The sequence below is a fragment of the Podospora pseudoanserina genome, chromosome 1 (assembly GCF_035222485.1).
Source record: "Podospora pseudoanserina strain CBS 124.78 chromosome 1, whole genome shotgun sequence".
Taxonomy (NCBI): domain Eukaryota; kingdom Fungi; phylum Ascomycota; class Sordariomycetes; order Sordariales; family Podosporaceae; genus Podospora; species Podospora pseudoanserina.
Window position 1 is genome coordinate 4,904,392 of NC_085920.1, and position 20,669 is coordinate 4,925,060.

The 20,669-nt window shown below is 52.8% G+C and overlaps 5 protein-coding genes across 5 annotated transcripts; 3 read left to right on the plus strand and 2 right to left on the minus strand.

The window, feature by feature from the left end:
- Positions 1–2,973: 2,973 nt before the first annotated feature.
- QC764_0016410 (uncharacterized protein) lies at positions 2,974–6,063 on the plus strand (the record flags this gene model as incomplete). The annotated part of the gene is made up of 3 exons (XM_062939989.1): positions 2,974–5,305; positions 5,640–5,817; positions 5,927–6,063. The coding sequence occupies exons 1-3, from the start codon at positions 5,243–5,245 to the stop codon at positions 6,061–6,063; spliced, it is 378 nt and encodes a 125-aa protein (XP_062805642.1). The 5' UTR covers positions 2,974–5,242.
- QC764_113090 (uncharacterized protein) lies at positions 6,023–13,164 on the minus strand. The gene is made up of 9 exons (XM_062942562.1): positions 11,298–13,164; positions 9,838–11,202; positions 9,053–9,764; positions 8,817–8,983; positions 8,575–8,762; positions 7,971–8,521; positions 7,156–7,888; positions 6,777–7,076; positions 6,023–6,693 (listed from the first exon to the last, which is right to left on the minus strand). Exons 3-7 carry the CDS (start codon positions 9,353–9,355, stop codon positions 7,601–7,603), a joined length of 1,497 nt encoding a protein of 498 aa, XP_062805643.1. The 5' UTR covers positions 9,356–9,764; positions 9,838–11,202; positions 11,298–13,164; the 3' UTR covers positions 6,023–6,693; positions 6,777–7,076; positions 7,156–7,600.
- QC764_0016430 (uncharacterized protein) lies at positions 11,171–11,953 on the plus strand (the record flags this gene model as incomplete). Its single annotated transcript, XM_062939990.1, has 2 exons — positions 11,171–11,549; positions 11,616–11,953. The coding sequence occupies 2 exons, from the start codon at positions 11,171–11,173 to the stop codon at positions 11,951–11,953; spliced, it is 717 nt and encodes a 238-aa protein (XP_062805644.1).
- On the plus strand, positions 11,989–13,056 carry QC764_0016440 (uncharacterized protein; the record flags this gene model as incomplete). Its single annotated transcript, XM_062939991.1, has 2 exons — positions 11,989–12,059; positions 12,118–13,056. 2 exons carry the CDS (start codon positions 11,989–11,991, stop codon positions 12,278–12,280), a joined length of 234 nt encoding a protein of 77 aa, XP_062805645.1. The 3' UTR covers positions 12,281–13,056.
- Positions 13,165–13,523: 359 nt separating the features above from the next.
- QC764_113075 (uncharacterized protein) lies at positions 13,524–14,231 on the minus strand (the record flags this gene model as incomplete). Its single annotated transcript, XM_062942561.1, has 1 exon — positions 13,524–14,231. One exon carries the CDS (start codon positions 14,229–14,231, stop codon positions 13,524–13,526), a length of 708 nt encoding a protein of 235 aa, XP_062805646.1.
- Positions 14,232–20,669: the final 6,438 nt, after the last annotated feature.

Consider the following 20,669-nt stretch of genomic DNA (forward strand, 5'->3'; position numbering starts at 1 on the left):
TGGTGTGTCCATATACCCGCTCTCGCCGCCGCCGCCGTCACTGTCACTTCGCAGGGCGTCAAAGCCCCCCCCCTTGCCTGCCCTCAGCCCATCTGCCAGAATCATCGTACTGCATCATACGACAGTTGCACAAAGTCACCAAAGAAAACCTTTCGAGTAAGGGAGAAGAGAAAACAGAACGATAGATTTGCACCTCCCGAAAAACCGTGTGATGATATTTACAAGAATATAAAACGCCTACTGACTTTCCCCCATCGTGAGACGATAATGCTCGATGATAAAAAGATGTACTAAAAAAAAAAAAAAAAAATAACCCCTTCATGCAATTTTTTTGTGTAAAAAAATAAATCAAAATCCGGCCCTTCCCATCCCGTTGCCCAATTCCCCAACGCCATGCCAAAAAAAAAAAAAAATGTCAAAAATGTGTATTTGATCGATTGTAAATCTTCACAAGATTACAATTGTTGTCTCTGTCGTAAAAAAAAAAAAGATTCGGATGTTTGTGAAAATGATATGCAAGCCACAACTGAGGTGAGTTGAACGCTGTGTTTTGGCAACTCGAGGTCACACATACACACAAATAGCGTCCGTTGACCGCTTCCCCCCTAATTGCGCCGCATACGATTCCAGATCCGCTTCATGACCCCCTTTTCCGTCCCGTTCGGGTTCCAATGGTCAACCCCATCAAACTTGCTCCAGTCCATGCTCTCCTTGGGGTAAACACCCTCCCTCGATCCCACCGTTCTCCCACCCTCGGCAGGGGGCACAGAACCGCTCGCACCACCCGTTGGCCGGCGAGCATGTTGCTGGTAGCTCTGTTGCTGCTGCCGTTGCTGCCAGCCGTAAATCTCATCCTCGTGCGCGCGTAGGTCGGGTCGGGTAAGCGTCATTCGCAACGTCATCTCACGGGACGACACTGGAGCCTGGGCGTAGTTTCCAACCTCGGGCGTTCTAACACGGGCATGCTGAGCAATGTCAGGGGAAGCGAATCGCGCGGGGCGGAGACCGCCGGGTCTGTTCTCGAATGATTCTGGTGTCTTGGGCGATTCGGGATCCGCCAGAGAATCCGGGTCGCTGTTGAGGGAAATGTTTTCGTCTTCATCTTCATCCGCCAAAAATGACTGCAAGTTTGACGGATCGTCGGCTGGTTTCTGTCGTGATTGTCGGCGAGTAGCCACGTCGCCGTCACTTTCTGGCGTCGTACCCCGAGAGAGGACGTCGGCCGCAGGGAAACCAAACTCCACTGCTTCGTCAAACTTTTGGGGTGAAGCCAGATACACTCGAAGCTTGAGACGAGCTTCCGGATCCTGGTAGTGCGCCGCGGCCGGATCGATCGCCGTGATGGACTGTTGAGGGGCATGTTTTGGTGTGATCAATGATAGAGTACGAGATTTGCGCCGGCTGTGCGACACCGGGCTCGAGGACCCGCTGGCTGGGGGATAGTAGTTTGGTGATGTGGGCGAAGTGTTGGCATCCTTGGTGGCCGGCCTGCTGGTGGAAGAAAGCGATGTCCGACCAAAGGGGATCTTGGAGATGGACAGGTGGCGACGAAACGAAGGTCTCTGCTTAGCCGCCGGCATGCCCTCTCGAAGACCGGCATGGTAGTCGTCCAAGAAGAGACGAAGGTCTAGGTCCTCCTCCTCATCCAACCACCTAAAGCTGTCGATGAATGACTGGGGAACACGCGTGTCGTCCGCCTGGTCGACAGGCCCTCTGAGACCCCGGTGTGAATCCATGCTGTGTCGTACTGGCGAGAGTGGTGATGGAAGACTGTCAACACCCCTCGTCAGGTTTCTTCGACTCGCCTGACGGTTAAGCTTATATACCGCCTCGTCAGCCGCGTCCAGAATGACACTAGCACGCAGACGCCTTGCCAGCAGAACCTGTTTCTCCCGGCTGAGCTCCGTCTCATGCGTGGTGTCCGATCGGGTGGTGTAAGGATCAGACGAATTGGAGCCGGAGAAGTGAGACTCAATCACTGATCCCCGCCGGATATGACGAACGATCTGCTCCGAGTTGCTGCGGTCTTGACGAGCCTTCCGCCGTCTGAAACCCTTGGCTATGTCGTCGTAGTGCTGTGAGATGCCGTCGACGAGTCCGGACTCCTGGGCAAAACGCAGCCGCTCGAGCGTGGAGAAGTACTGCAAGGGAAGATTATTTCAGTGACGGCCGCGAGAAGGGTGGTGCTGGGTAGGTAGCTATATTGACATAAAAAAGAAATGAAGGTGTGAGATACAAGTCGGCGACCTCGTGCACCCCCCCTGACGCCCCCCCTGCCCCTAGCACCAATATACGATAGCTTGACGAGCTAAGCGGGAGGGTGGCCCTGCACAACTGTCCAGCGGTTGGCAGTCACCATTCAGGGGAGGGAGATCGAGGGGAGGCACAGGACACCAGTCTAAAAGCAGCCGCGGGACCTGCATGGTGCTGTGTGCTCAGGGCCCAAACGCGCTGCGGTGACGCTGCAAGGTGCCACTCGACTGCAAATGCCACCCTCCTCTCGTGTAAGTGTGAGCCTGGAAACCAGCTTTGGCCCAGACACAACAACAATAACACTGCAACTCATGCATGCAGCAGGCGAGCATTCAGGCACATTATGGCTGACCGCAACAAGCCCGTTCGCTTCCGCCGTCTGCGTCCCCATTTGCCTATATGCCACCACCAGATGGAGAGGGAGGGCAATCGTGGGGGTGGGCACAAAAAAGAAGCAAAAATCTGGACGGATCACTGCTCTTGCAGCACGGCTCGGACAAAGCCCCACGGTTGCAGCGTCGGTGGACCAATTCCATTGTGATGTCTCTCAGGCAACCCGCTGGTTCATCCTCAGAGCTTCTCAATGGTGTGGAAGCGGAATCTCGAGATGCTTTGGAGGTTGCGGACGTGGCGGACTACGGAGTACCCAGATCGGCAATCCCAAGGCTTGGCCCACCCCTCCCCAAATATGCCAATCTTGCCCTGAGATTCCGCTCATCAACCTCATCCCAACCCCGAGGCAGTCAGATCTTTCTTCACATCCACTGGATGGAGATCATGACCGCCCGAGCTACCACCGTCGCAACCAGGCAAAATGCCAGTGGGCCTCCTCTTCTCACCCTCTAATGGCCAATTTTTGTGATGTGAAAGGGGACGCGGAACGCGTAAAGGTGCCATTTGAGAGAAAAACAATCAGTGTAGAGCGCTCCCATTGGGCGTAAGCAGTGTGCGTGTGAATTTGCATGCAGGCTCCAGCACTTGCGGGAGCCAATGGCGGGAGTGATGAGCTTGTACAGCAGTTATACCCTGCCAAGCGAACAAAACAAAAACTTGTGGCCAGGCACACGAACGCGGCTACTGGAATCTGGCAGCTACCCGCACGGCTTCAAAAGGTTGAGAAGGGGAGGGGATGACAGTAGAGAAGAAGAATCAAGTAGACTGCTCCTACACACCTTTCGCTGTATGGCTACCGGAAGAGCCTCAAACTCCTCTCGGGTCATCTGAGGGACAAGGGCTTGAGGCTGTCGTTTTTGGATGCTGTTTGACCTCGAATGTCCAGGTCGCCTGTGGTTGTTTCTGAGGTAACCGTCGATTGAGGCTCGTCCCGGCCCTGAGAGCATTGATAACTGTCCATTAGACTGACTCTGAGGACGTTGCTGCCGCCTTGTCCATCGTGAAAAGAGGGGACTGGCCGAGCGCTCGTGTTTTCCGGTTGCTGACCTGGAGCGGATATGAGGTCTGGGGGATGCTGAAGTGTAGTCGGACGCGGGAGGGGGCGAGAATCGGATTAAATCCGTCTCGAGTATCGGTCCAGGCATTGTGATTTGAGTTTGGCCACCCTCGTCACCGTCTTCGCAGTGGTCGCCGCAAGACCAAAGGCTGGAAGTTGATGTTGATGGGGACAGGAAAAACGTGGAAGTGAGGAGGTGGGACTTGGTGTGAGCTGCGATGGGTTGTCTCGGGTCGTTTGCTGCGAGGGCGTCTGCTGAGTGACGATCTGCGTTTGAGATGCTGTTGAAGAAAGGGAGCTGAAGACTGAAGTTGCTGTGATCGAAGCTCAATCTTGTCGGGGGAGTCGAGGGTTCTTCCAGGAACGGCGAAGAAACGTGGGCTGCCCTTGCTTCTGTGATGAGCCAGGGCATATCATCAACAACGCTCTGCCCCGGCGGCTCCAGGGCCAGGGCCATCAGCCCATTGGGAGCCGCCGGGCTTGTTCCTTTGGAAATAGCGGGCCCCGGGGTGATGGCAGGGGCATCTGGGCTGTCCATCTCGCTACTGGCTCGTGGTGGCCGAAGGCCACGATGTCCCTGCTGGCAGAAATCAAGGGTCCAGCCAGTTGGGCAGCCAAGACCAGACCAGGGGTTGCAAGCCAGGGCAAAAGCCCAAAACGTTCAAGGCAAACGTTTAAGGGAAAGCTGTCGTGCAAGTGAGCCACAAAATCGTCATTTTTGAGACCAGCCCTTTGTGATCGTGTGCGTCAAGAATGGGCGGTGGGAATTGATGGCGATATACTCCGGAGTCACAACTGTGAAGCTATATTGGATGAGATGGGTGATAATAGGGTTGGCCGAGCTCCCGTCGTCCCGTCCAATCCCTTTCCAGCACCGAATCGCTGTGATGTGATGGTGCTCCGTACTGGCGGTTGGCAACAGCCGTGATTATGCCGGACGTGGGTAAACAACAATGCCTGAGATTGATGAGCGACGGCGGATGGTGATCGAACTCGCGATAAAGACGCTGTCTTTTGGGAGGACCATTTCTTATCAAGTCAGCTTGACAGTTCTTGGTTCTGCAGCTCTGCAGCGCAGTCGGGTTTCAAGCTGTGAAGTGGAGGCTGGCAACACCTATGGGCTTCAACTGATGAATAAGGCGCAATTCTGGGGCACGGCAGCTACTCTTTTCTTTCCCCAGGTGGGGACGCGAATCTGCAACATCGTAAACATGGTTCCTCCCTCTTTGGGCAGTTTGAGGGACGCCGACTCCGATTCCAAACATGTCAAGATCTCTCCGGCTTTGGCTGACTCCGTACTAAAGATGTACGGCAGAACATGATCCCAGGTCCCTGTCCTATATATATCAAGTGTCATAACGCTGGCATTTATGAGGCTGCGGCAACTCACAGCACCAGCCCCGCACTGAAACGGTGTTCGAGACCGAGGCTCGCACCTTGGGGGCTGCCTCTGCCTGACCTTGAGTTTTCACATGTCTTGTCAAGGTATTCCCTTTCATGGTTTTCTTCCTGTAATAAAATGCTTGCATAAGTAGAAAAATGTTAGCAGTGGAAAAACCGTTGTTATCGATCTCATCAGTGAGCTGGCAACGGCAACGCGGGGTGAGTGAGATCCTGCGAACTCTGTCTGTCTCCACAGCTGTCTCGCCTGACAAAACTCACCAATGGGTAGTGTCCCCCCTCTCGGGGAAGCAAGGGGTGCGTGGGGTTCTTCAGGGTCCCCCCCTGATGGCCTCTTGTTTCCAGAAGCAGAATCGAAGAAACATCGCGATGCCCAGAAGGGCACTTCGCGTCTCACTGGGCCCGATCTTCCACATCTCTCTGCCCATGATGAAATTCCCACTCACCGACACGTGTCGTTCAGATACCGCACCTCCCTAACCCCGCAGCCTGACTGCATCGCCATCGCTCTTTTGTGCAGAGAGTTTGGAAACAGCCGCAACTCCTAGCAACCGTCTTTTCACCGTTCGCAAACCATGTCGCCATCCAGTTGCGGGTGAAGGTCTTCGGTATCTCGGCTAAGGCAAAACTTTACCGCTCTTCTTTGGGTACCACTTTCAACCCGTCCGGGCTACGGAGTATCATTGAAGAACATCTCCACCCTTGCGGTGAAGGTAGGCTGATCGTTCTGGGATTCCTCCGGGATCGTATGCTAATCGAGTCAGTTGTTTATGCCGAGCACTTTTCATAACTGTGCTGACATCATAAACGATGACAAGAGAGGCGAGGAACCAATATTCGGCAATCATAATCTTGTCTTGAATCTCTATTTACCATGCCGCTTGGAAGAGAACGGCTCAGCAAATACCGACAACCCCCATGCTGTTCAGCGACGCACAAGCAATGGCGGTGTTGTGTGACAACTTCAATGTTGTGCTCGCTTCCTCCTGTTCAGCCTCGCGCTTTTCCTCCCAACTACAGACGGCAAACCCCCATCTTTTACCCGGCAAGGGGGCAGTCTCCTCCATCATGGATCTTCCGGCCAGTCCCTTGTGGCTTAATACGGCTAGCCGTTTAATAGGCGATCAGATGGGATGGGTGGACGATGGGTCCAGACATCCGGTTCACTCGGCCTGGTAGCCCCGAGATCTCGAGATCTATCAAAATAGTTGTACCTGGGTCCTATCAGCCCTTGCTAGGGGCGGCAGTCATCGACGCTGTCGTCGTCCGCTCATCCGGCACTCCGAACGCAGGGCAGTGAATTCGGGTATGTGCAGCGCAGAAAGAAGATATCGATGCTGCAGGGAACCGTAGGAAGGCGCTGGCCGTTCGTGTGAGTATCCCAATCTCTTTCGAGGATCCCATCAGGGCCTTTGGATGGGTTGCTCAACCCCCACGACCACGGATGCCAATGTAAGGATACGAGGCGAGATCCGGCGACCTGGGAGGCCAGGCTGAATCCCTGGCGGTTGGAAGTGGCACATTCCGTCTATGAGGTCAAGATCTGGCCTCTGGTGGATGCCTAGGAGAAGTCATGCCCAGTTGGGAGTCTCGCCGGACACAAAGAAAAGATACAGGGTTAGCTGTGCCGCCTGGATATTCGGCGGTGAAGTCCATCTCGAATCCTACCTATCTATGCGGCCGTCTATGCCAATAAAAACCGGCCTTGGCATGGTTTTGAACTTGCTTCCTGTTGATGATCCTAGAAGCTCTCAGCACAAAGTGAGTGTCCCACCTTCACCGCTTCAGATAAGGTAGGCGAATTGAAGGGGATAGGATTGCAATCGTCGAATTAAGCTTCACAGATGTACGGCCGAGCGTTGATCATGAGGTACGCCTCAGTTGTCGCTGCTACTACGTAGCATTTCTGGGGGTTCTCATTCTGAAGGAAAGAGCTTCAGACCAAAAATGTGTCTGGTGATTGATGGAGACACTTGTCTTACACGGTCAGTAGCCAATCGGAGCCAAGAATAGGTAGGTAAGTTCCCAAGGAAGCGGAAGGAGCAACCGACCACAGACAAGCAAGATTCAAGTGTCCGCCATCGTGAAATTCGTCGGCAACCTACAACCTCAGGCACTGTGCGAGATGCATTTCCCTCTCATTCGAGTCAAAATTGCGTCTGGAAAACACTGATTCCGCTCTATCGCTTGTGTCCCGCTCAATATAACATGTCATAATTTGTTTCCGCCCTACCCTTTGACGCAGATTTCCACCCTCACCGGTTCCCCGCCTCTGCTGTATCAGATGCACACACTTCTGCCACTCCCGTCACGATCCAGACAAGCATCTTGGCAACCTGGTGACTGTTGAACACCAAACCTCCTCACTTTGGCACCACATGAAAACGCCACGAAAAAAAAGTACCAAAACGCCTTCCCCATTTGATCTGGCCAAAGTCACATCATCATCGCCTGTATCTCGTCTACTCGGTGTGCCCTATCTAGGCGGTGGAATCTTTAGTTGGGGAGAGTGTCGATGGGGTCGTAGTACTCGTAGACCTTGTTCTCCTTGTCGCGGCCCGTCACAGCCGGAGCCATGTAAGTCGATAGCCCCGTCTTGGGGTCATATGACTCGTACGAGCAGGCCAAACGCTTACCGCCGCCGGCAGGAAGATCGACGACGAACTGAGGCATCATGAAACCCGCGATGGAGCCGCGGATGCGGGCCTCGAGGTCGAGAATGGTCTGCAGGGGTGTCCGCAGATGCTCGACTCTCTCCACCATGTCGCACTGGTAGACATAATACTGCGGCTGCGTCAGCAACGTTTGCTACATCACTTGCCACTGTGCATATACAGCTTTGCCATATCGGCAAGGAATTACCCACAGGGAAGACCTTGTTGTCGGCAAGATCACGGATCAGCTTCGACATAGTGTCGACATCGTCGTTCACGCCCCGCAGAAGCACTGTCTGGTTTCGGACCATGACGCCTTCCTCAAACAACTTCTGACTAGCATCTTTGCTGATCCACGAGATCTCGTTGGGGTGGTTGAAGTGAGTGTGCCAGGCAACAGCTTTTCCAGCCTTCTTGGCCTTGTTGGATATGTCGATGAGGGCATTGACCCAACCGTCCGACTCGTCCAGGATACGGCTCGGGGCTACCGCCAGTCCCTTGGAGGCAAAGCGGAAGCGCTTGATGTTGGGCATGCCAATCAGCCTGTCGCCAATCATTCTGAGCTGATCCGGTTGCAGGTAGTAAGAGTCGCCTCCAGAGACGACAATATCCTGCAGGGCGGGCGTGTTCTCGATGTACGCGAAGGCCTCCTCCCATCTCCTGCGGGTCGGCTTCAGAGATGCCTTGGTGACAGTGTCCGTATCGGCTCCCACAGCGTAGGACCGCGTGCAGAACATGCAATAAGTTGGGCACACCGAGGTTGCTAGCGGCTTGTCAGCGGGCCACTTTCTACACACACAACATCGAAAAACTCACGCAGGAAGAGGGCCTTGTCGCTATACCGATGAACAAGGCCCTTGACGGGGGAGTCGGCCTCCTCGTGAAGCGAGTCAAGCGCCAACTTGGGATGATCGGGAATGAGCACCGACTTGAGAGGAAGAAACTGGCGAATGATGGGGTCGTGCCGGGGGTTCTCCCAGTTGACCCGACTCAAGATGTACGGACTGAAGCCCTTGGTCAACATTCCTGGACTTGCAACAGGTTTGCGGTCAACTCACGTCATTCGTATGGCCATCGTTGCAGCAGCCACACCCTCCATAACATCAGCGATGAACTCATCGCGAGACTGCATCTGCGTGCCCAGCTCATTCAGAGGCACTTCTTCCGGGACGACAGCATGCAGAAACTTGAACAGCTTGGCTGTGCCCTGCACAGTATTGGCAACCTAGGGGACATTGTGTATAAGCTCATGGCCGTGTACCGACAAAAGGAAAGTTGATGGCACCAGACTTACGCTCCAACGATATGAGAGAAAATCCTTGGCCGACACATTCTCCCAAACAGGCACCTCGCGCCAGAACTCATCCCTGTCTTGGGGAAGCGCGGTGGCAACGGGGCGTACGATTGGAGCAGGAGTCGTGCTTTGGGCCGCACTCTTTCTGTTCACAAAGAGGGGAATGCTGCTGGTGGTAGTCTCAAGGCCTTTGCCTACATCGGCGACTTGGGCCTGGCGATGGGGCACTGCTGTGACTGTGCGAGCCAAGGCAGGGGCGCGGAGGCAGACGGAAGGCCCGTGGCGAGACAGTAAGGACACCATGTTGATGGCCGGGCTGATGAGAATATCGAAGGGCTTCTCGGTCGGCGGTTGTGAAGGAGATGTGGGTTGATTTGGCTGATCTCGAGTGTCGATTGGTAAGATATCCTATCCTCTTGCCTTGTTTCTGAGAGGAAGTGGGGGATATTGAGGTCGGGGAACAGCAAGTGCTACTTATACTCCCCGTCCAGAGCCTCAGATAAGATGGTGTGGTGACAATACAGATGAGAGTGAATTATCCAGGTGGGTCGGGTTTCACACGGTGTCGTTGCTCTCCGCCGTCACACTATTCGCTCTACATGAGCAACTCAATATTCTCTGTTGAGGCGACCGAGTAAATTGACTGGTGCTCTGTGCGAGCTTCTCCTAGCAGGCACGGTGAAGCAGATTGTCCTATTATTCGCCTGATGCTCTTTCCCTCACGAGATGGTTAGCAGCCCACTCTACCCCAACGAAGTTGCGTGCCTCGGGACCGACGCACTCACCAGCTGACCGCCAGCCTGCTTGAGGTTTCAAATTGGAGTATATATAGCCTTGGACGGTCGAGAGTCAGGAGGTTGGGCCGCACTATTCAGGATGTTCGCCGCAAGTCTTAATCCCGTGTTCTTGCGATGCTCTCTCCCACTGTGTTTACAGCTCAACAATCACAAAGGACTTTGAGAATGGGCCTCTCAGATACCGTGACACTGAATCTCGCTGTCAGGTAGGACCTCTTTCTCACCGGATCTCCAGGTTTTGCTGGCCGGAATGCAGCAAGGGTTGCTTGACACCTTCCCATCCCAGACTCTCATCCAATATCTGCCCCAACGCCCCACTACGGAGTGGTGTCAGTATGAAGAAGTGAGCGCGGGATATGCTCCTGGTGGTGGGGGACAACATGCCTTGGGAGAGCGAGCCCAGGCCAGGTTTTCTCACTGTGCTCTTGGTGAAAACTGAGGCTCCTGCGGTGTATAAACACACCTCGCCGCCGGTTGACCGTTAGGATCTTCGTCTCTAGACCGGAGCTGACGCGAATTGAGCACCAGTATGAGTCGGGTTTGATCGGTTTGATCCAGGGGCCGAATTTCGTCACCGTTGAGCCAGATTGTTCGCCGAGTTTTGAGTTTGGTGCCCTGCAGCTACGACCCTCATATACTTTTCCGGCCATGATGTTCGATCCGAGAGGCTCCAACACCACGACACCGCCAGCGGAAGAAACCAAGATGAAGTATGGGGGCCTAATTCTGCATGCATGCAAGTAGGAGATTCAAGCGTTTAAGAAAGTGAGATCTGACAGACCCCTTGCTTCAGACATCTAAATCGTCAGTCGGCTTCGGCTCTTGCTGAAAAGCCACCGCAGATGGCAACACCGGCAACCAGGGACTTGGAGTATGCAGATGTCGTTTTGGCTGCATGTCCGCCCAACGGATCGGCGCCACAGGCCGAGATGGATCGGGGTTGGCGGCCATGGAAGGTCGTGATAGGCTCTTACTGTCTATCGGTGGCCGTTTACGGACTGTTGAGCACCATCGGTCTCTTTCAGACACACTGGAAAGAATACATGCTCAAGGAATACACAGACATCGAGATCTCGTGGATCATATCCATGTTTGGCTTTCTGGACTGCTTCGTAGCGGCCCCGGCCGGCATTGTATTCGACCGATATGGTTCAAGGTGGGTCTTGGCGGTCAACAGCATGATATATCTTGCGTCCTTCGTAGGTCTGGCTTTCTCGTCGACCTATAGCGAGCTGATGGGTTGCATGGTGGTGGCAGGAGTCTCATCTGGTACGTGGCTCATCAGAAGCAAGTTTGGGAGTAGCAACATACGCGGGCTAACATGAGCGGTGTAGCAACTATCACGACGGTCGCCTTTGCAGTCGTGAGCCAATGGTTCAAGGAGAAGGCCGGCCTCGCCACGGGGTGCGTGACCGTCAGTGCGGCATTGGGCGGAATGTTCTTCTCACTTGTGCTCCAGAGTCTGTTTGACCGGCTGCAATGGAGGGATGCAGCCTTGATCTTGGCTCTCATCCTGGCCGTGTTTGTCACGTTGGGCAATCTGCTCGTTGAGACCAACCTACCGCCGCAATCTAAGACGCAGGGAGAGCAAAGGACGGTAGGAGAAACGGAGATCTCCCGGAAGGCATGCGGCACATGGCAGTCGATACTGGGAATCATCCAAAACCCCAAATTTTGGCTCATTACTTATGCCATATTCGGTGAGTGACCTTGGTGGTCCAGAAAGACGTCGACTGGGCAATCCTAACTCAGACATTTGTGCGCAGCATACGAACTTGTCCTCTTCATCCAATGGGGGTCGATCCCCTCTTACGCCGTGGCGACCAACTTTGGGGAGAAGCAGTTCTACCTCATGATGTCGTACAACATTGGCGCTGCTTTTGGGAGAATCTTGCCACCGTTTGTGTCCGATAGGTTGCTTGGTCCGCTGAACACAACCATAGCCATGAACATTTTCACATTGACAGCGGTACTTGCCATCTGGCTGCCGGTGGGAGCGAGTTCCATCGACATGCTCTATCTGGTGGTTGTTCTTATGGGCATCGGCACAGGAAGCTTTGTGCCTCTAGGCGGTAGGATTTCAAGAAACACATCCCTGGCTTGAAGACTTGCTGACGTTTCTGTCGTGTAGTGGCTTGCATGGGTGCTCTTTGTAAGCCTCAAGACATGGGGAAATGGCTAGGCTTCGCCTATGCAATTTCGGGGTTTGCGTAAGTTCTCCAGATTTGTCTGATCACTTATCTCTCTATACTGAACAAAACCTCTCAGGACTTTGATAGGGAACCCCGCAACCGGAGCGATCCTTGACAGACACGAATCTAATGGCCTTGTGGCGTTCCTCGCAGCAGTTCTCGCTTCTGGCCTGATCAGCATAGGTATCCTCCGATGGCAGTGCAATGGCCGGCGTTGGTTGGTGATGGGCAAGATCTGATGTCGGTTTACCTGGTTGGCTATGCCCTCGTGATGGGTAACACAGCAGGACGGGGAAGGGGAGGGGGGGGTGGTTGCCCGGTAGAGGTGGGACCGAACACCAGAATCTCGTTAGTAACAATATCTAAATTTTAGGATCTGAGATCTGGACTGCTCATCAATGTAACAAAAGTCATGGTAGGGAGAGAGGTTTATTTTGAGACTGACTTTGTGTCTATGGGTAACAGGATGACAGCGCGGGTAAGGAGAGACAGAAGTGAGACAGACCCACGGGAATTGGACAACTGACACCGGAGAATGTCGACCCGATTCTCCGACTTGTAGTTATCTGCGCAAATTCACACCGGAAGACGGGGGGGCTTTTCGACTACAACACCACCACAGCAAGCGCCCCTCAAAAGTGTACGACTGCTTCGCCGGGTTACGCAAGATCCAGATACCCGGTTTGGAACCATGTAGTTTGCTGGTACGCCTCTCTCAACCTCTCATTTCTTGCGCAGCTTTCATTCCCCGGAAAATTTCATGACAGATCGGAAATCAGAAATCTGAGGAGTACATACAGCTAGGAAACTATCCGTCAGATGGGGACGGGAGCTAATCACCCGTTTTATATGGGGGGGGGAGCGGTTGGGGGGGAACGAGCGGCTAGCCCCGGAATTTTCGTTTCTCGGAGATGTCACAATCGGTTTTGTTGTTGCTAGAGGCCGCAGCGGTACTATACACCACCATCTTTCCCTCTTTTTTCTCCCGCATTCACCTTGACATCGGGACCTGGCATGATCTTGGGGGGTACAAGTGGTGGGGAGGAGGGTGGTATACCTATTGTAACGAAGATCGAGGGGAGGAGATCGAGATGGTTGGTTGGTTCGTGGATGGGGTGGGACAAAGATGTAACCCGACCGTCTTTTCTGCCCGGTTACCTATGAGAAGGTGTGATGAGTGCAAGTGTACCCGGAAAAGCGAACCGGACATAATTATTGCGTTTGTGGTGATGATGGTTCAGCTGGTATTGGAACGCCATCGACGTATATACGAGATGTCTCTGGTACTTTACACACACAAGGCAGACGCATGGAGTTTATTGACAGCCTTACTTCTGTTATCGTGTGTCCGAGGATCGGGAGGGGGAGCTAGATATGCTCGCAGCCTTGCCGTTGGGTAGACAGGACATCTCTTTTTTGGCTCCTCTTCCCTCTCACGTTTAACGCTTGTTTTTTTTCTTTTTCTTTCAGGGAGAATACCCATCAAAAGCCTGGCTGATGGCCTAAACTATCATTATGCCAAATAATATCATGCAGCAAGAAATACCAGGTAGTGGCATGATCGTGCTTGTAGCAGATACGATCCCGCGGCTTTTCGAAGATCGACACTGTCATCGGTGGGAAGAAGCAAAAAAAAAAAAAAAAAAAAAAAAAAAAAGGAGCAAAAATTTGACAATCCCATATCATGATGAATGTTGGCATCGATCGTACCAGATGATGCGTGGTTTGTTTAGGGGGGGTTGGCGGTGAAAAATACATGCCGTAGTGGCATTCATGTCTTTGAGCTTGGGCTTTGAGGGGTGTTGATCTTTTGGATGTTATCGCCTCCGCTCTACCGTCAGGCCGCTGTCGTTGGTCCGTAATGTCTTGGAATATTGCTGTAAAACCTGCAAGTTGAGACCGGGGAATTTTTGGGTATTGATATGACGGAAGCGCACCAGTCAGATGGCAAGGGCAGATGACCGGGCCAGTCAAAGATAATAAGGGATAGATCCAGACAGAGAAAAGAAAGGTGTGACTTGCGATCTTCCGAGAACACTGATGGTTTGTTATGTGTGTCTCGGTTGAGCAGTTATCCGGAAGAGGGACGGGATGATTTTGAACTGACAGCTGGGCGGGTGTTCTAAATAGGACATTGGACTTACACGAGGCTGTAGGATTCTTACATCCGAGACAAGGCGGAGGTATCATGCCCGACGGGCGGAGAGATATCCCTCTATGCTGAGCTTGTGATGGGCGGAATTAAAAACACTTCGCAAAAGATACGAAGAGGAAGAGGCATACGTCGAGATTGAGCCGGTTTGGACACGACTTCAATCTTCCATGTAGCTGCACACCCGGCGCTCTGTGAAGACTCTGGGTGCATTACCAAACACCCGAAGAGATGAACAAAAGAAAACTTATGAACCAAAGCTTCTCCTTCACTTCATGTCTGACTAGGAGTGAGCCACCCACAACGCCAGGTGAAATGTGGTGTGGGACAAGTCGTGCTTGCCAGGACCATGAGCGCAGGTGCCATCCGTAACCGACATCTAATCCTCTCTTGTGATCTCATTCTACAGGCCTACTCCATAACACCCCTATCAACAACAGAAAAGCAAAGGCAACCTAGACTCAAAACAGGTCTCCAAGAAGCACACAAGTGACCACGAGTACTGAGCCAACTGGAGTTCGTTCACATAGAATCCCATTTGTTCCTACGGTTCCAATGTCTGCTCTACTATCTGGGATGTCAGGTGATACGAGACTATTACTTCCATTGTGCAAAGTCAACAACATGATCTAGATCCTTTCCTTCCGGAAAGCTGTCGCCCATCGGCTCCTTTCCAAGTAAAAAGGGGAGGACCTTCCTCCAAAGGTCACCATGGATTTCTGTCGGTAGCTCCATCCCGGTGACGATATGAACCGCGTTCACAAGTGTAAAGACGCCACAATCGTGCTTGTCTGCTTGGGGTGCGCACTTTCCGACCTCTACTGACCATTCAGTTTCTAGTTCATGCTGGCAGATGAAATGATCGATCGGCCTCGTGGCAGAGCCATGGTACGACTGGGAAGCGGAAGAAGCGTATATGACGGCCTTGTGGGTGTCTTTTATCTAAGTGTTCTAGAACCCAGTGCTCGTTTCGAATGTTCATGGCCACCAAGATATTTGCCTCTGGGCGCTTGGAGCCCGGCGGGGTGTGAAGCTTCCCAAAATATTTGCCGTCATCCTCGACGAGAACGGGGTCGATGGTTGAAAGTCGGGCCCATAAAGTACCAGAGGTGTCAGAACATCATGGATGGCCTTGTCATTCAACCAACGACCATCTGACCAACAACCTGAGCAATTGTCATTGCGCTATGGCTCTGGACAATGTGGTTTGTTTTCTTCTTCGCCTTTATCATTGGTGACCGTGACCGGCAATTTCCGCTTCTATCCCCCTTGGTTGGAAACGGCTGAAAATTCGAGTTCGTCTGTTAACTCATTGTTAGATAAACTGTCATAAGCACTCATCGGGGCTGTAGGATGTGCAAACTAACCTGGCAAGTCCACGTTGCTGAGCGGTCCAGTTGGACGTTTGGTCGCAATGTCCCCGCTTAGAGCCATCTTGTCGTTTGTCGTTGGGGCCGTCTCTTGCCGGTCGGTCATTGCCCACGGGAGTGTCGAAAAGTAGACTGCCTGGCAGCAAGAAAGGAGATGTCGATGATTTGGTAGAGCCGGAGTGGAGGTATGCGTCACCTCTGCTTCTAAAGCAGGTGCGGATCGAGGTACCACCATCGCAGGTGGGCAACGTACCTGCCGACAGAAGCAACCATCACTTTGTTAAGCTCATGGAAGGCAGGAACGACCTCACCTCCCCATCCGGTCCAAGTTCCGCTCTGAAGAAGCCTCAGGCTCGGCTTTAACCCATCTATCAGCGGCTGGAAAGATGGTCAACACACCTCTCAACTATCTTACACCACCCCCAAGCTATCTTTAAAGACCTATGATATATATTCAAGAGCCCTTTATTATTCTTAAACGGCCTATTAAGTATTTTGGAAGGCCTTGGGCTATCTTTGAAGGCCTTGAATTATTTTAAGGCCCTGAACTAATCAGCACCCCTACTTCTCTGTTCGCGACGTGGCAGTATATTGGCTCTATGGTAACATGCCCCCTTTCCACCTGACACATGATCCAGGTGAAGAGAAAGCAGAGGAATGCCTGACCATCCTATCATGTGTGCAGGTCGACATATCAAACGCTTTCCAAGACTGAGCCCAAAGCATTGGGATTTACTTCCACCACGTTTTCTGTTTCCATAAAATGGCCAAATAAATGCCACAACACCTTCAGCACTGGAGGTAAACAGCATCTCAGATGCCCATCAAAAATTTCACCCAACCTGCGGCCCTCAGCATCACCACGTTAACACCCGCTTCGCCGTGACCTCGTTCACTACACCAGCTTCTTTTGCTCAACCAGTAGCACTGAATCATTCCACACCTACTTTCCCTATTCTGACTCCAACTGAGATATAACCGTCCATTACCCCCCTTTTAGCAAAACAAGAATACATCATGCACACCATCTCCCAGAGACGTCCCACTGTGTAACACAAATCCTTCAGCGCTCACTCTCTCTCTCCTCGACCCCAACTGATAGTATATCAGCCACCCATCCGCATAACAGCATCTCTAGGCGGTAGCACAGGTACAACCAACTCATAATGTAAGTTGGCAGATAGCAGGAGGAGCCGGGCACCAACTCCGGATCCGGCACGGGGAAAGAAACTCCGGGCGGATTCTGAAACTGGAGACTCGGGACTGGGCGATGTTTTGTGCGAGAAGCACATGTTTTGAGACCGATGGCTGAATATTGTCCAACACACACTCTCTCTTGTGGGTGTACCAGTGTGGGCTTGTGATGACATGGTGATGGCAGCAGACAGCCCAGACCAACCTCAACCCATGTTTCATCAGTCGTGATACTGACACCTCACCTCCGGCCCCAAACATCTACCGAGCTTCTAGTCTCATCAAGCACCGAACGTCATCATTTAGCTCCAATCAGTTGATGACGCACAATAAGTCTTTCCTCCGTATATCCTCATGTGACGACAAAGAGTAAGCAGCCCTCCCTCCCACAAGCCAAAACCAGCCCCATGAAACATCCCATTCTTCTCTATCACTTCCCAACGCGGACTTTATAAGGCTCAGTATTACTCAGCAGTATCACTACACTGGCATCACCACCCTAGATCGCGATCACTTTGTCTACTTTCTCACATCTCACCACCACCACCACCCACTCCCCCAATCCTCCCGTCTCATCCCAACTCTGCTCCCTGCTGCACGCCGTTGTACATATATGTCAAACTATCGACAGCCCTACACACCATACCTACCCACCGTCCAACACACTAACACCAGCATCCTCCCCACCCGTCACCATCCCCCACCATTCCCCCCTAGCGGCACGGCGCGGCACCGGCACCGGAAGACACCAGACAAACTTCGATGACACACATGCAGGTACACTCCCAACCCGCTGCTCAAAAGGGGAATAAACCGAACAACTCGGCACGTCAGTCATACACCTGCGGCACCCAGCGGCGCAAAGGGGCACAGCAACAGCAGCAACCCCCCCTTACGTACTCACTGTTTTGCCCCTCCCCCGCCTTGTGTCTTCCCAATTGCCCCGCGGTGGGTTTGTGTGAGAAAAAAAATTTCGGATTGCGTACGCGTTATGCTGGTAGGTTGACAGTTGGCTTTTGATCTGGGCTCCGGCAACGATGGGGTGGCGTATACGAGACACGAGACGTTGGTCTGTTCAGGTTTCATGACTTTGGTCCCCCCCACTGAATAGACGTTGCGAGACGGTAGGTATGTAAATGTTCGTGATTCTTGGGATGGTGGTTGAGATGGGGTATAGCAGCGCCCCCCTCTCGTCATACCAGCCCTTAACGTACCTATGTCCTACCCTATCTCCCTGCGCTCATGTGGATAAAATGGGGCTGGCGGCGAATGCTGTGGAAGCCGAACAATGAAGCAATACCAATAATGATCCGATCCGTATAGACGAATAGGTAAACTGCCGTTGACCCTACCGAGACGATAAACGTCTGTATCAGACGGACTAGGTAGGCATGCAGACAGTTGAGCTTATACCGTTTAGCCCCCGTTCATCATGCCACAACTAGTCTCGATATCAGATCTGTGGCTGCCTGGTGGCTACTTGACCGTTTAGGAGGAGGTGAATTGAATGGCGGCTTGGCTTTCAGACTTTGGTTACTTGAACAAGGCTCTCACGTGGCAGGCCTTTCCCCCGTAAAGTCCCAAAGCAATGAATGATGATGAAAGACGAAAAGGTAAACTGAAGTCCAACCCCCCGCCGTTGCAGAAACCTAACCACCCGAGTCCCGTGAGGTGGAAGTGAAAAGCCGCTCGGCTTCGTGAGACCTGGCCGTCAACTCGGAGTTTTGAGAGTATCTTCTCGACTCAGTCGAGTTCAACAAAGTGAGTCTTGAGGCACGCATGATGACAGATAGACTGTGTGAAAGTAAAAGAGAAAGATATCGACTCAAACCGAGGTGTCTTCACCCACCACCTGTCAAGACCAGGCCCAAAGACACCGAAATGCAAACGACGAGTATAATGAACAAAATCTGCCGAGGTGATCTCCAGATTTACCGCCCCGTCAAGACCCAACAACCGGCCGGTTGGCTGTGCATCTCCATCGTGGACCGGAAAGGGGGGGGCGAGATCAGGGCCGGTCCCCCTCGGGAGGTCCGTCCATAAGTCATTACTCACAATGATCTCCCACTACAGCCCTGCGATAACCATAAAGGTACTCTACTGGGCAGATCAGAGCCGCCTAAAAGCAAACACCCCTAGGGCTGGGGCTGGCACCGTGGATCCGTAGATCAACAACCATCACCCCTCGGTACAGTATAATCAGCAAAGTTACCTCCTGCACACCTCCGTCGCCTCCAAAAGGGCAGTGCTTGAAACAACAAGCAAGCAAGCATGTGAGCTCCAACGAGTCGTCGTCCCGAGTCAAGGCAGTTTTTGCGGGGATGATGACGATATGCATGCGGAGAAAGCTGGTTTGTGGGGAGGCTTTCTCAAACCAAGGGGATGCCCGTTTGCCTTTTTACTGCAACATCCAAGGACGAACAATTGGCGATAGGATCCATGAGGAACTCTTCCCAAAAGGCAACCTCCCGACGATTGGACAATTGGTGTAAGAGAATGGCGGTGACAAGACATGAAACAAACCCCACGACTATCTGCAATGTACTGCACTGCATCTTACCCTCTCTAACCAACGTCTCGGAAACATATCCCACTGGAGTGATGAGATGCCTCACCCTGCAGCTTGGGGGAAGAAAAAAAACTCTGACAGCCCCTGACAGATACAACACAATTGTTTGTTGGTTGTGGTAGCCGGCTTACACAAGGCCCTTGGGTGGCAAATTCTGGTCGGTAAACGCAACAGACAGGTGACAATGAACAGGAGCGACGGCCATACTGCGGTAAAGAAGCTAGAGTCAGTTCGTGGTACCGGCCATGCAACTGAACGGCGTCGAGCCATCGTCGGCGACTGGTTACTGGTCCGGCAGAAGGAATGACGGCAGCCAGTTCTCCCCTCTCAAGAAACCCGCCGGCCGGGGGTTTGATGGCCAATGACAACGGAGCCGCGGGTGCTTTCGCCGTGTTGTGTCGTGCCACTGACGGCGTTTTGCTGGAAAAGGCTCCCATTATCAGGCACGCAACCGCAACGTGCATGAAACTACTGTACGAATATGTACCCGTATGCGAGCTGTGAAGTTGTTAGTCGAGGGCACGATAAACTAGGATAACAGATGACTGGAAACTGCTCAACTCGAGTGTATGCCACGGCTCAAAACGTACGGCCCAACCCCCACTAATTCCTTCTTTTGTTTGTGGCACAACGCTGAAGTGATATTCGGAAAAGCCATGCGTCTATTATCGTTGGCTTGCTTCGTGGGATGAAGTTGACGTACCCCCACAACTGCGTGTTATACATGTGTGTCCCAAAACGGCTTGAAGATCCTGAAAACCGTCGACTCTTTGTCAACATCAATAAAAGAAATGGTGTCGAGCAATCCCTTCCGCCACGTCAATAGTCGTGCCTCGAGACCGTAGAAAAACAAACAACATCTTCGCCGCGTATGCAATCCGTGTTTGACGCTATCACCAAGCACACTCGCCACCTGCTGCCCAGGCTCTGCTAGAGTCCTCTTTCTGTCAAAGCTGTCAACACGCTTGGCCTGCAGAGTCTTATCTCAGGGCCCCCAAATCCCGCTTATCATATCACGAGAAGCTGCTGTGTTTCTTCATCAACAGAAGGATCCGCAAGTTCTGCCGATAGCGTCTTCTTCTGGCCAGCATTGCTGTCCACACGTTCCAGATCGTGGGGTTGCCGAGGTCGTCTGGCGCACCCGGCGCCCGGCCAGTCCTCACGCTAACGCTGGCCATGTCCCAAGAGGCAAAGGCCGGGCTGCTTGGCAAGCCAGCGAGATATCGCGTCGGAGAAACTGATATTCATAGCTGCTTTACGTAAATCTGCTGCTGATCTGTGATGCGAAAAGACAGACGATCTTCGATGCCAATTGCTGTCGGCAGCACCCTGATGGGCTGCTG

What these genes read in the sequence shown, in the direction of transcription:
- QC764_113090 (XM_062942562.1), bottom strand. Translation starts at nt 9,355, where the DNA reads ATGGTGTCCTTACTGTCTCGCCACGGGCCTTCCGTCTGCCTCCGCGCC. An exon ending in CGACAAGGCCCTCTTCCTGC is followed by an intron (nt 8,522 to 8,574) that starts GTGAGTTTTTCG and finishes ACAAGCCGCTAG; the next exon opens with CAACCTCGGTGTGCCCAACT. An exon ending in CCGACAACAAGGTCTTCCCT is followed by an intron (nt 7,889 to 7,970) that starts GTGGGTAATTCC and finishes ACGCAGCCGCAG; the next exon opens with TATTATGTCTACCAGTGCGA.